Raw genomic sequence first — 17,542 nt, 5'->3', positions numbered from 1 at the left:
GTCTGAGAGTGTCTGGAGTTTGTATAGCTCCCATTCAAGTACCTTGCCAAGGGAGAAGATATTAGAAACTGGCCAATAATTATTGAAATCTTCCAGGTGCAATGCAGGTTTCTTCAGGAGCAGATGTACCACCACCCTACAGGAATTTTAAATAACAGTTTCCTATGTATCCAGCTCTCAAATGCTTAATCCAGTTTGTTATCTCAATAAATTATCACTGTAATAAGTCATTAGAAAATGTTTCTGTAAGTGAAGTCCAAAATCAGTAGCCAGTATGACACCAAAAGCTGAAAACATCATGCCACTATTGACCCAGCTCCTTAGAAGTAACACTTTGGCAGGGTATCATTTCCAAGATTACTATTATTTTATTTATTTATTTATTGCATTTATATCCCGCCTTTTTTCCTCCAAGGAACTCAAGGCAGCATACATGATCCTCCTCCTTCCTCCATTTTATCCTCACAACAACAACCCTGTGAGGTGGGTTGGGCTGAGAGTCTGTGACTGGCCCAAAGTCACCCAGTGAGCTTCCATGGCCTAGTGGGGATTAGAACCCGGATCTCCCGATTCCCAGTCCAGCACTCTAGCCACTACACCACACTATCTCTGCTTACTAAGCTTTAAATGAAATACCATGTGATTTTACAGAGATTGGTGCTTAGACAGACATCAACACTTTTTGAGGAATAGAAACTAAGTTACAACTATTCAGAAGGGCTAAACGTTGTTTTTCCTGGAAGGATAAACCCCATAACAAGGAACCAAGGGAAAGAACTGTTTTATTGGTGGCAGTTATGCTCTGATCCAAATACTAAACTGTATTTTTGGATACATAAAGTTGGCATCAATCTGTCCTGTTCAGAGCCATTCTAATCCCATCAGTCAGAATTTCTAGTGTCCTTAGGGTGTGAATTACTTACTCCTTTGTGGTTGGGAGAACATTTAGGGTCTGATCTCATGAAATCTACCCATGGAATTGGCATTCCTTACTGGTGGGGTGTTGATCCCATGAGAAAGACATGTGCTTTCTTTATTTCTATCCCATACCCTGTTGGCCTATTCCATGACAGCATGGGTGGCAAAGAAATATTTCTTCTCTGCCTCCATTGCATCAACAAAATGTCATCCAGTGGAGTTATTTTGGGTTCTTAAAGGGCATTCTGCCTCTCAGGGTAGTGAGGAGGAACATCTGAAGCTCACTGTGACAAAATCAGTGAGATTTGCTCTGACTTGGACTCCATATTGAATACAGACTCTGATGAGAAGATTGAGCCAGCCCAGCTGTCTATCCTAGTTTGTAGGAGCTGGCAGAGTAGGGGTGGCTAATTGGGTGGTGGAGATTGTTAGTGCCTCCTTGAAAAAGGCCACGCTCTGGCTTCTCTAAAGGAGGTCATGGAAAAACCTGAAGGAAGCCATAGTAAGAACTTTAATGAAGAAGCTTTCACTGGCTCTCACCAACCTTGGTCAGCCAGGTTTGAATCTCCCTTTTTTGAGTAAGGTGGAGCAGGTGGTGGCCTCACAATTCCAATTTCTCTTGGATGAAACTCATTATCTGGATCCTTTTCAATCTGGGTTCATACTTGGTTTGGGGATGGGAACAGTCTTGGTCACCTTGGGAGTTGATAGGGGAAGTGTATCCCTGTTGGTTTTGTTGGAACTCTCAGTGGCATTTGATACCATCAGTTATGGTAACCATCTTGGACGCTTGGCTGCTATGGAAAGTACTTGGAAGTACTGCGTTGTGGTGGTTCTAGTCCTATTTGGCTAAATGTTCCCAGGAGGTGGTGCTGGGGGACTATTGCTTGTCCCCTTGGCCATTGGCCTACAGGGTTCCTCAGGGTGCTGTTGTTGCTGCATGTGTGCTGTTTAGCATATAGAGGAAGCCACTAGGAGAAGTCATCCAGAGGTTTGGGCTTGGGTCTCATGCTGGTGATACCCAGCTCCGTCTACTTCTCAACTGCTGCCAAGGAGGTTGTTGAAGTCCTAAACCAGTGTCTGGGTGCAATGAGGGACTAGATGTGGGTGAACAAACCGAGGCTCAATCCAGCCAAAGTCGAGGTCCTGTTGGTCAGTAGACAGGCCAACAGGATTGGGAGTACAACCTGTTATGCACTCCCTCTGAAGTATTATGTATGCAGCTTGGGGGTGCTCTTGGATGAAGTGTTGCTTCTGGATGGTCAAGTGGTGTCAGTGTTGAGGAGTGTCTGCCCAGCTTCCACTGGTGCAGCAGTTGCATTCCTTTCAGGGGGAGGTGGATCTGGTTGCAGTGATCCATGCTCTAATCATCTCACATTTAGATTACTGTAATGTACTCTACATGGGGCTGCCCTTGAAAAGGGTCCAGAAATTTCAGCTAATGCAAAATGTGGCAATTGTCATTCCCTGCTCACAGTTGTTTATGGGTTCTTTATACAATGACATGACCCTCCAGTTTCACTTCTGTGTCTAAAGAGCACTTTTGGGGAGTTTTTTTAGAGCAGGGAAAATGTATTTAGTTGTGAAAGTGAAAGAAACCACTTTTTCACTTGTGTATTTGCATTATTCTTCAATATACCACAGTGCCAACTAAAGGTTATGTCATGAAAAAGCAGGAAAAGAACCATTCTTTTGTGTAGTGCCTGGATCTCAATTCTGAGATGAAACCAAAGTAGATACAGTAGATAAGAGCCAATTACCAGCCCCGTGTAGAAAAGCTCTAAGTGCTTTGTTTTGAGTTGCAGTTCAATTTTATTTGCTCTTTTGCAATGGAATTCTAATATTTCTCTGTCTTCTGTTTAGGCGTTACACTGGAATCAGATTCCTGCCTTGACCCAGGAATCCCTGTTAATGGCCATCGGCATGGTGATAATTTTGGTATCCGATCTACAGTAACATTTAGGTGTGATCCAGGTTACACTCTTAGTGATGATGAACCTCTTGTGTGTGAACGAAATCATCAGTGGAATCATGCACTACCTAGCTGCGATGGTATGTACTACATAGTGTAGTTGCCATGGTACCATAGCCAAGCAAATTATCAAAATAGATGTGACACTGCCACCCTTCTCTTTTCATTTTTCTGCATGAGTAGAGGAAGGCACCGAAAGAAATGGAATCATTCACAGTTCTCCTTCCTAAAACTCTCCTTTACATATCCACCCCTGCCTTCTCTGCTCCCATGAATGTGGTTTTCTTTGTCACATTTAAAAGCAGAGGGGAGTACACCTTTGTGCTAGGTATCTCAAGTTCCGTATAGGTAGGATATGGCATTTTGACCTTTAAGCATCTTGGCTTTTAAGGGGAAAACCATTGTCTGGTGCAGCTTGTCCCAGCATTCCAGCAAGCTGATGGCAGACACTCTGCTGAAATTCTGCACTCTATGGGATCCATTCAATATTGCATGAGTGGACTACCACTCATGCAGAAGGACTTCCACTTCCTCTTAGGGATGTACGAGAAATTTGTTTCAGTTCACAGATAATTTGAATTTGCCCCATTCACAATCCTGAATATGAGCATGAGTACATTTTTTTCAAAAGAAATGTGCAAATTCCTGAACTTGCGATCGTGTTAAAAAAATGCGTATTTTGAAGAATGCACACTTACAAATGTGCACTTTCCAAAAAATATGCATTTTCATGCTTTAGTCAATGGAGAAAAAGTGTGCACTTTCCTCGTCCGCACAAAAAGGAAAACAGGTCACAAACAAGAATGGGAGTGAGGTGAACCAAGCTTCAAAGTGGAATTTGGAGAATTGTGGGAAACATGAGCATCCCTGATTCTCCTATCCCTACTTCCTCTCCAGCAATTTCCTCTTCTGCCCCCACCAAATCTGCTCCAGAGGTTCAGAGCTTCCCCAAATCCTCCAAAACGGGGAGGGGGGACCAGGGGAGGGGGAGTCAATTCTGCTGGCAGATGGTCACAGTTAGACACAACTCCACGTCACTACGCTGTATTATTAAAGGAACAAGACATTTTCAGATCACTTTGAAGCTACTTTTTATAGAATCAGATGAGTACAAGGTATGGACCAACCAACCCCCCCTCATATTTACTGTCTGAATATTGTAAAATACATCTGTTGAAAGAATATGAGCCATTTTATAACGAATAAGATGGGACCAGCTAAGAGAAATTCTTCTTTTAAGAATTCCTGGAAATTGCAGCTTTCATAATGCTGCTATAGATTTCAGTCCAAAGGAGGATAAAGTTTTTGCTTGAGCTGATATTTCTTAGAGTGCTGAACTATATTGTGATATAGCTGTTGAGACAGTTTTATTGATGCATTGGATTTTTCTTCCATTTAATTTGTGGCCCATAGGATTGCAATGTTTTATTGTATAATGCTTTTTATATCTGTTCTGAAAACCACTGTTGTGCTTAATATGAACTCTAGTAATTTAGAATGTTTGATTTCTTTCTTTTCAGCATTCTGCTCTTTAAAAATACTTATAGCTAAACATACAAATGTCCATAGTCAGATGGATGGATAGATAGATAAAGAGATAGAGATGGATGGATAAATAGATAGAGCCATCTCTAAGTATCCCCCCACCCCCAAGCCCAACATGCAGAGTTTCAGTCGGTGCCCTCACCATAGTGTGATTAAGAGGAAGGCTGTCCAAGTACTTCAGACACAATCCCATTCCTCCTCCATTGTCCAGTGCTGACAGCAGCTTGGATGGTGGACTGCAGGGCTGGGAGATGAGCCCCTCCTTCCTGCCCATCGACTAAGCTTTTTGAGAGAGAGGGTGGGGAGAGGGAGGGAGAATTGTATGTATGTATGTGTGTGTGTGTGTGTGTGTGTGTATATATATATATATATATATACACACACACACACACATACATACACACAAACATACAGTAATATTTTTGTAAAGCAATCAGTGTTAAAGAATTTCTCCAGTTTTCTGGTACAAGATCAAAGTTCAAGGTGAGGATGACATGCATGCTCTATCTGGGAATTTTATCATGTATTTTTATCATACTATGACTGCTTATTTACTATTGTTAGTTTTGTCCTATTGATCAGAAATGGAAAGGATGCCAATGTTTAATAGTGCTGATAGTTAAATATTTGAAACACTAAAATATATTTAAGATACAGGAAAAGGCAAGTTAGAGATACACCAAAGGACACCGCTACAATCTAATTTTGCAATAATTCTGTAATTTAGCTGCATATAGAATATATGTGTCATGTGTCATGCAAATTTGAGTAGTCTTATTATGACAAATTTGAATTACATGAAAATATTATTTTTGTGCCCTGGCGTATTTTATCCCTCTAATCTTAACACATTTTCAGTTTTGTAAGAATTAGTATGTCAGCAGGGAAAAATATATATCTCTTTCTCCCTTGAAAATGTTTTTAGAGAAAACACTGTTGAGCAATCCATCATCCAAGGTTGTTGTTGTTTTTAAAATCAATCAATATAACTGGTATACTATACTGTTGTTCTCATATATAAGACAATAAAGGAAGTTTATAATAGTATGTGGCACTGGCATCCTTTTCTACAGATCATACTATCACATCCTTGTGACTGGCCTGTAATTTGGTTGGAGAATATAGGGCTCTATATTCCTGTTATGCTGCATATATGTTAATTTTACAGTTGATAGCTTTTGCTATATGTTGAACACAGGTTCTTTTTCCCAGTTGATCTCACAACCTTTCCATCTACCAGAGCAACATTTACTGGCTAGACTCTGTATTTGATAGTCTTCTGCATAACCTGCCCTCTCTAAAATATAAAAGCCACATGCTCTACCTTTCTCTTATTATCTCTTTTGAGACATATTCTTGCCAGATTCTTTACTCTCAGGTTGCCAAGGAGACAAGACACTCACTAGCAATTTTGAGGAGACCTTAATGCAGATGTACATGTATTTCAGTCTTATTACTTCTGCTGCTGCTAATCAGTTCATTTGCTCTGATGATGTTTACAACTTTTCTATTTCATCAGGGACCTATTATGTAAAACGTAAACAACATGGGATGTGTATATTTCAAAAGATGTACTTTTGCCAAATTTAATAGCATTGGTTAGCACTTGTTAGTAATGTGCTCCTCAAAGCTAAAGGACTTAATCATGCCCCTAAATTATAAGTGGAACACCAGAATATCAGTAGTTCTTTTCTTTTCCCTCTCTTTCTTTGTTTAGCTCTATGTGGTGGCTATATTCATGGGAGAAGTGGAACAATACTATCACCAGGCTTTCCTGATTTTTATCCAAATTCTTTAAACTGCACATGGACAATCGAGGTTTCTCATGGCAAGGGTAAGAACATCATATGATTGTAGAAGTGCACAGGATATGTAACTTCAAAATGTCTCCTGAAGAAGAATAAATTTAATTAAAAAAATGCAAAAGCAATGCAATCCTTTCATGGCTAATATAAATATTAGGGATGTACGAAAGTCACTTACCTTTCCGCAGGTTATGTTGATGGTGGGGGGGAGGTGTTCTGTCCCTCCCCCCGGAATCCTCGACGGGGGGGAGGCATCCGTTCCTCCCCCCCCGGAATCCTCCATGGCCGGCTGTGCTCCACGGCAGCTCCGACCGTGGAGCAGCCGGCCAGGCCCAGCCCAGGCCAGAGCTGTCTGCAGCTGGATTTCCAGCCGAGGAGGGCTCTGGCCTCTGGGGAAAAAACAAACCCACTTACGCAAATGGCGGCGGCTACAGTCACCGCCATTTGCGTTCCTCATTTTTGGCCATCTTAATCTACATAAATATTTACGTAGACTATGACGGCAAAAATAAAGGGGAACGCAAATGGCGTAGCGGGTGCTATTTAATAAATATTTACATAGGCTAAAAAAGCGAATCAAAAAGGGATACAAATAGCACCCGCTACGCTATTTGCGTTCCCCTTTATTTTCTCTGTCATAGTCTACGTAAATATTTACGTAGATTAAGACGGCCAAAAATAAGGAACACAAATGGCGGCGGCTGTAGCCGCCGCCATTTGCGTACGCGGGGTTTTTGTTTTTTGTTTTACCCAGCCATGATCTTTATGTAGCCTGTCATGTCTTGTAAAAAAAAAAAAAAAACAACCCACAAGACTGCAAATGGTGGTGGCGGCAGCTGGTCGGAAGACCAGCCGCCGCCGCCGAAGCCACCGCTGGAACCGCCGCCGCCCGGAACATCCGCCCCAGGTAAGTCTCATCCCGGGGGGCATCCGCGGGGGGGGCGGGGGGGCAGGCCGTTCCTCCACAGAGTTTGGGGGGCCAAATGCACTGGCATTCGGCCTCACCAAGAACCATGGTGGAATTCTCTGACATCCCTAATAAATATGAGGGGAACCTGTCTGTCTAAACTGCTTGAGAAAAAGATCAAATATGAAAGAGAGAGGGAGAATTTTATTAGCTTGAATGTTTATTGGGATTTCAAGGTCTCAGGGCATCACCTGGAGTTCCACAGTTTTAGCTTCCTTCTTTGCATTTCTAGGTAAGGGGTTAATCTCAAGGTACAGAGACAGAAGCAAAAGGAAAAGCAGACCTTGTCCTGTAATAAATGTTAAACCACTCCCTATAAAAATGCACACTCTTTCCTTCTGTGCACTATATTCCTAGATACTGCTTTCTTTTTTCTCTCTCTCTCCACATTTGGTCGCACTTTGACCAAATGTGAATTTAACAAGAAGCCAATTGTCATGGCCACTTTATCCCAGCTCATGTTGCCATCTCCCCATATTGAAATCCTTACAGAACTTAGGACTTGGAACATGCATTTGCCATGTGTTCTGAGTTAAGTTCAGTGGAGGCGGTCACTGCTTTTCAATGTCTTTGTAGATCAGAAAACATTCAAACCTAGAGTAATATTCAGTGTTTGTCACTTCTAAAATCTACTGAAGTACTATTTGCATTGCTTTTGATCATCCCACCTGTTGACATGGTTGAGGACTTTTGTTGTTAGACTCCAGCCAATACCAGTAATTAAATTGTTATCTTTCTCCATTAAGGTTCACCTCTGACAATTACAGTACTTTGGTGTGGAAAATAATTCTAGATTTTTCCTTCTGGATTTTGTTAATATTTAATATATCCTTGATCAAATATGGCATTTTGTCTAAACAGAGTGGCATGGGTGTTCAGATAACTTCAGTCATTCAAATTATGGAATTGGATTTTAAAAGCAGAGAATTAAAATCAATGGGTTTGGGGGGGGTTTTTGCTCTCTGGTTGTGGACCTTTTAGATGCACTTTCTTTTTTCAATCCCTTCTTTGTACCTTTTCTTCTTCCTTTTCTTTCCTGTACCATTACAAAAGCATATATACTGGGGTTTTACAGGATTTTAACCCATCCATCTGGTAGGGAAGATTTTGGATCGAAAGGAAGAGAGACAACCTTTAAAGAGGAGCTTAAGTTTCATGAGGCTAGGATGTGACAAATTCATGAAAGCAATCACAGCAAAATACTTATGTATAGATTACTTGTACCAAAATGTAACTTGGAACCCCTAAAATTGGGCTTCCAATGGCACAAAAGCCATCGTGGGCTTAATGGTTATTTTAACTCATCTGAAACAGGTGGTTAGATGATTATAAGATAGTATTATCATGGTGTAGACCAATAGTTTTTGAGAGTAAGAGTCCTGCCCAGTTTTTTCCTATGTTAAGTGGTAGCCCACCTTCATGGATCACTGCCTCATTGTGGCGAAGGGGCTTGCGTAACTCAGTGAAGCCATAAGCTATGCCATGCAGGGCCACCCAAGATGGCCAGGTCATGGCAGAGAGTTCTGACAAAATGTGGTCCACTGGAGAAGGAAATGGCAACCCACTCCAGTATTCTTGCCAAGAAAACCCCATAGAACGTATCACAAGGCTAAAACATATGACGCTGGAAGATGAGCCCCTCAGTTCGGAAGGTGTCCAATATACTACTGGGGAAGAGCAGAGGGTATTTCCAAGTAGCACCAGAAAGAGCGAAGCGGCTGGGCCAAAGCCGAAAGAACACTCAGCTATGGATGTGTCTGGTGGTGTATCCGATGCTGTAAAGAACAATATTGTTTAGGAACCTGGAATGTAAGATCAATGAATCAAGGTAAGCTGGAGGTGGTCAAACATGAGATGGCAAGATTGAACATCGACATCTTAGTAATCAGCAAACTAAAATGGACAAGCATGGGTGAATTTAATTCAGGTGGCCATTATATCTACTACTGTGGGCAAGAATCCCTTATAAGAAATGGAGTGTCACTCATAGTCAATAAAAGGGTGGGAAAAGCAATACTGGGGTACAATCTCAAAAATGATAGAATGATCTCAGTACGAATCCAAGGCAAACCATTCAACATCACAGCAATTCAAGTCTATGCCCCAACCACTGAGGCCGAAGAAGCTAAGGTTGATTGGTTCTATGAAGACCTCCAACACCTTCTAGAACTAACACCAAAAAAAGATGTCCTTTTCATCATAGGGGATTGGAATGCCAAAGTAGGAAGTCAAGAAATCACTGGGATAACAGCCAAGCATGGCCTTGGTGTACACAATGAAGCAGGACAAAGGCTAATAGAGTTTTGCCAAGAGAACACGCTGATCATAGCAAACACTCTTTTCCAACAGCACAAGAGGCAACTCTACACATGGACATCACCAGATGGTCAATATCGAAATCAGATTGATTATGTCCTTTGCAGCCAAAGATGGAGAAGCTCTATACAGTCAGTCAAAACAAGACCTGGAGCTGACTGTGGCTCACATCATGAGCTTCTTCTTGCAAAATTTTGGCTTAAATGGAAGAACGTAGGGAAAACCACTAAACCATTCAGGTATGACCTAAACCATATCCCTTATGAATATACAGTGGAAGTGAGGAATACATTTCAGGGATTAGACCTGATAGATGGAGTGCCTGAGGAACTATGGACAGAGGTGCGTAACATTGTTCAGGAGGCAGCAACTCAATACATCCCAAAGAAAAAGAAATGCAAGAAAGCCAAGTGGCTGTCTGAGGAGGCTTTACAAGTAGCTGAGGAAAGAAGGGAAGCGAAAAGCAAGGGAGAAAGGGGAAGATATAGCCAACCGAATGCAGAGTTCCAGAGAATAGCAAGGAGAGACAAGAAGGCCTTCTTAAATGAACAATGCAAAGAAATCAAGGAAGAGAAGAGAATAGGAAAGACTAGAGATCTTTTCAAGAAAATCAGAGATATCAAGGGAACGTTTTGTACAAAGACGGGCAAGATAAAGGACAAAGAAGGCAGGGACCTAACAGAAGCAGATGAGATTAAGAAGAGGTGGAAAGAATACACAGAAGAACTATACAGGAAAGATCTTAATGTCCCTGATAGCCATGATAGTGCAGTCACTGAACTTGAGCCAGAAATCCTTGAGAGTGAAGTCAAGTGGGACTTAGGAAGCATTAGTAACAACAAAGCTAGCGGAGATGACAGTATTCCAGCTGAGCTATTTAAAAGCCTAAAAGATGATGCTGTTAAAGTGCTGCACTCCATATGCCAACAAATTTGGAACACTCAACAGCGGCCACAAGACTGGAAAAGGTCAGTTTACATTCCAATTCCAAAGAAGGGCAATGCCAAATAAGGGTGGACGAAAGTCACTTACCTGTCGTCGAAGGCCGTTCGTGGTGGGGGGGAGGCGCTTCGCTGGTCCCCCCGCGAAGTTCAGGCCGGGGGGGGAGGCTTCCCACCTCGCCCGGCCGAAATTCAGGCCTGGGGGGGAGGCTTCCCGCCTCGCCCGGCCGAAATTCAGGCCGGGGAGGAGGCGCCTCGCATCGCCCGGCCGCGAACGCGAAAGTAAAAAAAAAAAAAAACGCCCCCTGATAGGCTACGTGACGATTCACGTGAATCGTCATGTAGCCTATCACGGGTGACTTTAAAAAAAAAATTTAAAAAAGCGCGTACGCGAATGGCGGCCCCCATAGGGAGCCGCCATTCGCGTTCCTTATTTAGTCGCTGTAGTCTACGTAAATGTTTACGTAGTCTACGGCGAAAATAAGGGCAACGCAAATAGCGTTGCCCTTATTTTCGGCGTAGTCTACGTAAACATTTACGTAGACTACAGCGACCAAATAAGGAACGCGAATGGCGGCTCCCTATGGGGGCCGCCATTATCCGTACACTCTTTTTTTTTTCAAAGTCACCCGTGATAGGCTACGTGACGATTCACGTAGCCTATCACGGCTGACTTTGCAGATCTAGCCGTGATAGGCTATGTGAATCGTCACGTAGCCTATCAGGGGGCGTTTTTTTTTTTTCTTTCATTGTAATGGCGGCGGCGGCAGCCGGTCAAAAGACCGGCTGCCGCTCCCGCCTCACTCGAACACCCGCCGAACCGCCGGCCGGACCAGCCACCGGGAGGGACATTCGGCGAAGGTAAGTCCCGTCCCGGGGGGGGGTGCGGGGGGGGGTGGAGGATTTCTCCCCGAAACTTGTTCGGGGGGCCGAACACGTTGGCGCTCGGCCCCCCGAAGTTTCAGGGAGAAATTCTCCGCCATCCCTAATGCCAAAGAGTGTTTAAACTAACGTACAGTTGCATTAATTTCACATGCCAGCAAGCTTATGCTCAAAATCCTACAAGCTAGGCTTCAGCAGTATGTGAACTGAGAACTACCGGAAGTACAAGCTGGGTTCCGAAGAGGCAGAGGAACTAGAGATCAAATCGCCAACATTCACTGGATCATGGAGAAAGCAAGAGAATTCCAGAAAAACATCTATTTCTGCTTCATTGACTACGCTAAAGCCTTTGATTGTGTGGATCACAACAAACCCTGGCAAATTCTTAAAGAGATGGGAGTACCAGACCACCTTACCAATCTCCTGAGAAACCTGTACGAGGGACAAGAAGCAACAGTAAGAACCAGACATGGAACAACCGATTGGTTCAAAATTGGGAAAGGAGTACAACAAGGCTGCATATTGTCGCCCTGCTTATATGCAGAGTACATCATGAGAAACGGGTTGGATGAATCACAGGTTGGAATTAAGATTGCTGGGAGAATTATCAACAACCTCCGATATGCAGACGATACCACCATAATGGCAGAAAGTGAAGAGGATCTAAAGAGCCTCTTGTTGAGGGTGAAAGAGGAGAGTGCAAAAGCTGGTTTGAAACTCACCATTAAAAAAACGAAGATCATGGCATCTGGCCCCATCACTTCCTGGCATATAGAAGGGGAAGAAATGGAAGCAGTGACAGATTTTATTTTCTTGGGCTCCAAGATCACCGCAGACGATGACTGTAGCCATGAAATTAAAAGACACTTGCTCCTTGGGAGGAAAGCTATGGCAAAACTAGACAGCATAGTAAGAAGCAGAGACATCACCTTGCCGACAAAGGTCTGCATAATCAAAGCTATGGTTTCCCCAGTAGTAATGTATGGCTGTGAGAGCTTGACTATAAGGAAGGCTGAGCGCCGAAGAATTGATGCTTTCGAACTGTGGTGCTGGAGAAGACTCTTACGAGTCCCCTGGACTGCAAGGAGGTCAAATCCGTCAATCCTTAAGGAAATCAACCCTGAGTGCTCATTGGAAGGACAGATACTGAAGCTGAAGCTCAAATATTTTGGCCACCTAATGTGAAGAGATAAGTCACTGGAAAAGACCCTGATGCTGGGCAAGATTGAAGGCAAAAGGAGAAGGGGATGGCAGAGGATGAGATGGCTAGATAGCATCAGCGATGCAATGAATATGAACTTGAGCATGCTCCAGGAGAGAGCGGAGGACAGGAAGGCCTGGTGTGCTATGGTCCATGGGGTTATGAACAGTTGGACATGACTTAATGACTGAACAACAACAACAAAGTGGTAGCCATTTAGGTTCTGCCCCTGGAAATATATGGAATCTACTGGCTTCCATAGCTATCTAGTTATTATATCAATTGATTTTTATACCTAATATGGCTAAGCCCTAGGTTGGATTTGAAAGGTTTTTGTGAAAGGTTTTTGTCTTCTCTGCTGCTAAAGTATCTACATAATGCTGCTCTAAAGATGGACTTTGGCAGTGAATTACTTGTGTTGTAATTGGATTCTACAAAGAACAGGCACAGCTTCTTCCAAATGAAGTTAGAAGTGTTTATTTTAGTATAAAACTCGGTTGAGGCCAACTACAGTCAGCCAGCTTAACAGAAACAACAACACTGGCTCTTTCCTCCATGCTTTCTCTGAGAGGCAAATGGCCCCACACTCACCACAGTTCCTTTGCATGCTCTTCACCACAATTTGGAGAAGACATGCCACTGTTGCGTGGAGACTGAGGCCTAATGTAACCATGATGACACTTACCCATGTGAATATTTCTTCTGCTACTGCCTTCCCCTGATCCAAAGGTACATTCTAGGCTTTGGGGAAATGGGAGGCTGTGGTGGCTTGCAGGATTGAGGTAAGTACCCAGCAGCATTGTCATTGCATTGATCCTACTTGCAAGCATTTCACGGGGGCATTCCTTGATGCCATACCCCTACTTGAATTCTCACAATATCCATATATGTAAGATAGTTGAATATTTGATGCATTTTAACTTTGGCCAATTAAAGCTGGTAGTGAAGCTTGAGCCCTTAGCTGATTAGAATTGTGAGTGGTTCAGTTCAGGAGGCCAGGGTGCAAGACAGCCTGCCTGACCTATTTAATTGTTCATCTTCTACCAAAAAAGCAACATCTGGTTCTTTTTCCATCCTTCAAGGTGTACAGCTAATCTTCCACACATTTCACCTGGAGAGTTCCCATGACTATTTGCTCATCACTGAAGATGGAAGCTTCACAGAACCTGTGGCCAGATTAACTGGATCTGTTTTGCCTCCTACCATTAAAGCTGGACTCTTTGGAAACTTCACTGCACAACTTCGCTTCATTTCTGATTTTTCTATTTCCTATGAAGGCTTTAATATAACATTTTCAGGTAAATATATGGGTTTGAATAGATGACTTGAAAATGATTGAATTTATATTATTCATGAGGAAATTTATTCAACAATATTAGATGATTTATTTAATAAATTAGTAAGAGCTACTGTACAGTAGAAACTAGCACAAACAATATTAAGTGTATTTATTTTTGCACTGTATTTAGTCCAATCGTAATTTACCTTTCCAAATTTCCTCAGCATTGTCTGTGTACTTGCTTGTTCATAGTCTTAAACTGCAAATTTACACAAATTTACCTAGTAGTATGTCCCCCTGAACACAATGGGACTCATTTCTATAGGAATTGTGCAGTAAATCTGCTGACAGGGAGTACTGTTGTGCAGGAATTGTGCAATAAATCTGCTGGCAGGGAGTAATTGGCAGCAGAATAATTTGCTGCCAATGTCACAGTGTCAAGGCCCTCTAGAGACCCTTAAAACAAGCATAAACCATGAAGAAGAACTACCTTACAAGTGTGAGACATCCTTAACTATACCATCCTGAGTCTTGGGTTCTCCTTGGTTGATCTGAGTGCAGTGATCTTACCTAAGAAATATGAAGGCAAGCAATGCAGTCAATCATTTTAATCATATGTATTTATTTGATTTATTTATTATATTTTTATCTGTCCAATAGCAAATGTTCTCTGAGCAGATTACAAAAGCTAAAAGACTGCAATACATTACAAAACAACAAACACCACTTAAATAAAATATATAAAACCAGCCACAAAATCTACAAAACTAAATTCTAAATTGTCAGGGCGAAAAGCAAGGTCTTTGCCTGGCACCAAAAACGTAACTATGTAGGTTCCAGGTTAGCCTCCTTAGGGATGGTGTTCTATGAATGGGGTGCCACAACAGAGACGGCCCTCTCTCTTGTAGCCACTTTCCTAACCTCCTTTGGTGACCTAAGGGTCTGACTAGGTCATACCAGAGGAGAAGTTCCTTTAGAATCTAAAGTTTAGATACTCTGGCCCCAAGCTATTTAGAGAGCAATCCTATGAGAGCCACCCTGGGTACTCATAAGCCTCCAAACGCATTTTCACCTGTTTAGCAGAGGCTTCAGGAGGGAGATGGACAGAGGCTGGGGAGGGCTGGGGATATGGCATAAGCCATCCCCTCCTCTCCCCTCTGTGGCCCCCAGCACACCCCCTTCCCTGCTTATGAGCTCACATCTGCAAGCTCATAAAGGCAGGCTCCATGCTGGCTGTGAGGCTTGAGAGGGGGCAGGGAGTGCGGTTTTCTGGCTCCAAGGGCCAGAAACACTGTCTAGGGGCCATAGGATTGCTCCCTCCAGGTTTTAAATATCAACACCTTCATTTGGGATCAGAAATACACTGGAAGCCAGTACAACTGAAGAAACACTGGCATTGCACGATCATATTGACCAGTCCAAGGTAATAGCCTAGCAATTTTATTTTGTATTAACTGAAGTTTCTGAGCCATCTTCAGAGGTTACCTCATGTACAACACATTGCAGTAATTCAACTGGGAGGTTACTAGAGAATGGATAACTATTGCCAGGCTGTTTCTGTCATGGTATATATAAGAAATTTGTTTCAGTTCATTTTTGACCAGAATATTACCCATTTGAAGAGCTCGCCCATCCTTGATAATATGTAATTTAATAAAAAGTTTTAATTGCATTTATTTTATTAATTTAGAGATTTCTATCCCAGTGTTCTATCACAATGTCATAAACTAGAATAAAAATATATCAGAATACAATAATAATACAATAATAAAAATACATTAAAATACAACAAAGGCAGAGACCACAGTTAAAACATAAACCTTTACATAAGATAATAGATACTTAGCAGGCAAAGGTCTGCTGGAATAAAATGTCTTATGGAGCAGGCAGGTTGATATGGGAGGAGGTGATCCCTCAGGTATCCTGGACCCAAGCCATTTAGGACATTAAAGATGTTAAAGAAGGCAAGTAGTGCAAATGTAGCACTGAGGCCATAGAATTAGAAAAAGGAAATGAAATGACAGAATACGTCATATGGTTTATTACATTACAGTTCAGTTTAGATGGAACTTCTTAACAGGACTTAAATTTATGATTTCCAGAGCCATTTGTGGAAGCCAGGTTACAATTAGTCCTGTGCCCAATTTTCACATTCAGAACTTCTTTGAAGAAAACAGTGGGCTTCAGAAGGGGGAACTAATCCTTTAAAACATGTATGGTATTTTGCTATTTTTCAAGCTTCATTGCTGCCATGATATGTTGCTGCTTTTGTATCATTTTTAGGGCTTTTTCATTGTGTGATCGCAGGTAACAAAAGACCAAATGGAGACTGTGACAGTTCCTTTTCCTTATAGACAGTTAGATTTAACTCTATGACCATATCACAAGCCCTCATATTGCCCTCACTATGAATGGGGAGTGTTGCCATGGTGACTGGGATGACTGACGGCCTCTCCATGTCTTACCACACTGCACTGTTGGTTGCATTGCCTACCAGAAGCAACCCAGCAAGACTGCACTAATCTAGAATATTCTAGACTATGTAGCCTACTTTAACTGTTAGAGATAATAGAAAAAAAGGAGTTTATTGGAAAAAAAATCATTCATGCAGTTGAAGTTAGAATTAGTAAAATATAAAATGTTGTACACACAAAAGCTATTGGCAAGTGCAGGAAAGGGCACAGTGGTGATAATCTGGGGATAGCCAAGCTGTCCTTGCAGACTAGCTATCTACATCTTAATGCAGAGTTAAGCATGTTGCTACATTTAATACAATTGCATATCTCTATTAAAACATTAGATGTGGTACTAGTTGCTTATAGTTTCATTTTGCAAAAAAGGGATCTAATGCATTGAAGCCTATGCAGACATGTTTATGAGTTCCTGGGGCAAATGGAGTTTCATATGACAGAAAGGGACATTGTCAGGAAAAGACACATAGGAGACCATTTTCTACAACCTGAAACAACATGTATGACGATGGTATCATCCAGTATTCTATACCTTCTGTATTGTAACAAAAAACGAAAAGAACTTATTCAGGGTCAAGAGGTTAAATGGCCAGTAGAGTTGAAAGGGGATATTCCTTTGGTCACTGGGAAGTTTTTAGAACTAAGAGCTAGTTCTCAGGGAGAACTAAAGTTAAGAGAGCAAGAGTAAAATAAGCAGAGTAAAATGAGGCAGAAAGCTGATAATATAAATGTTTTTAACCACAGCTGGATGAGAGAAAGAGTGAGAAGTGTGAAGGGAAATGGTGGGCCAGTATAACCAGCTTTTAAAGACAGCTTTTTTTTTACAGGATGATTGCATTAACACTTAATTGCCTGAACATGTAAAACTTCAGTCAAGATTTTGTCATCATCCTCCAGTTATTATTCCTTCTTAGTATACTGGCCAAGTATCTTATAGTGGGACATGGGCATCGAAGTGAATGTAATATTTTGCTCTAAATTATTTGTTGTATTTAGTATATAAGAAGTGCTCTGCTGGATCAGAATAAGAGTCCAGCATGCTGTTTCCAAAAGCAACCAAGCTGATATCTCTGGGAAGCCCACAAGTAAGGTGTCAAGGCAATAATCCTCCCTCCCTAGAAATTAGTACTAGATTGAGGTCCCACTTACATGAAATAACTAATAGCCACTGATAGACTTGGGCTCCTTCACATAGGCCTTTTATCCTGCTATGGAGATTGCTTACTCACAGACGTTTGCAGGTTT

At 42.0% G+C, this 17,542-nt stretch overlaps 1 protein-coding gene across 1 annotated transcript in view; it reads left to right on the top strand.

Annotated features, from left to right (window-relative positions):
• Positions 1-17,542, top strand: part of CSMD1 (CUB and Sushi multiple domains 1) — a 1,446,416-nt gene that overhangs the window by 1,052,016 nt on the left and 376,858 nt on the right. Inside the window, exons 18-20 of the mRNA XM_084811779.1 lie at positions 2,782-2,970; positions 6,153-6,269; positions 13,630-13,845. Coding sequence (XP_084667905.1) covers positions 2,782-2,970; positions 6,153-6,269; positions 13,630-13,845 — 522 coding nt within the window. The remainder of the gene's footprint in view (positions 1-2,781; positions 2,971-6,152; positions 6,270-13,629; positions 13,846-17,542) is intronic.

Source organism: Heloderma suspectum, chromosome 1, assembly GCF_057233095.1.
Source record: "Heloderma suspectum isolate Gila_16-S chromosome 1, 16-S_ref, whole genome shotgun sequence".
Taxonomy (NCBI): Eukaryota; Metazoa; Chordata; class Lepidosauria; order Squamata; family Helodermatidae; genus Heloderma; species Heloderma suspectum.
This window is presented reverse-complemented; position numbering and strand designations above follow the sequence as displayed.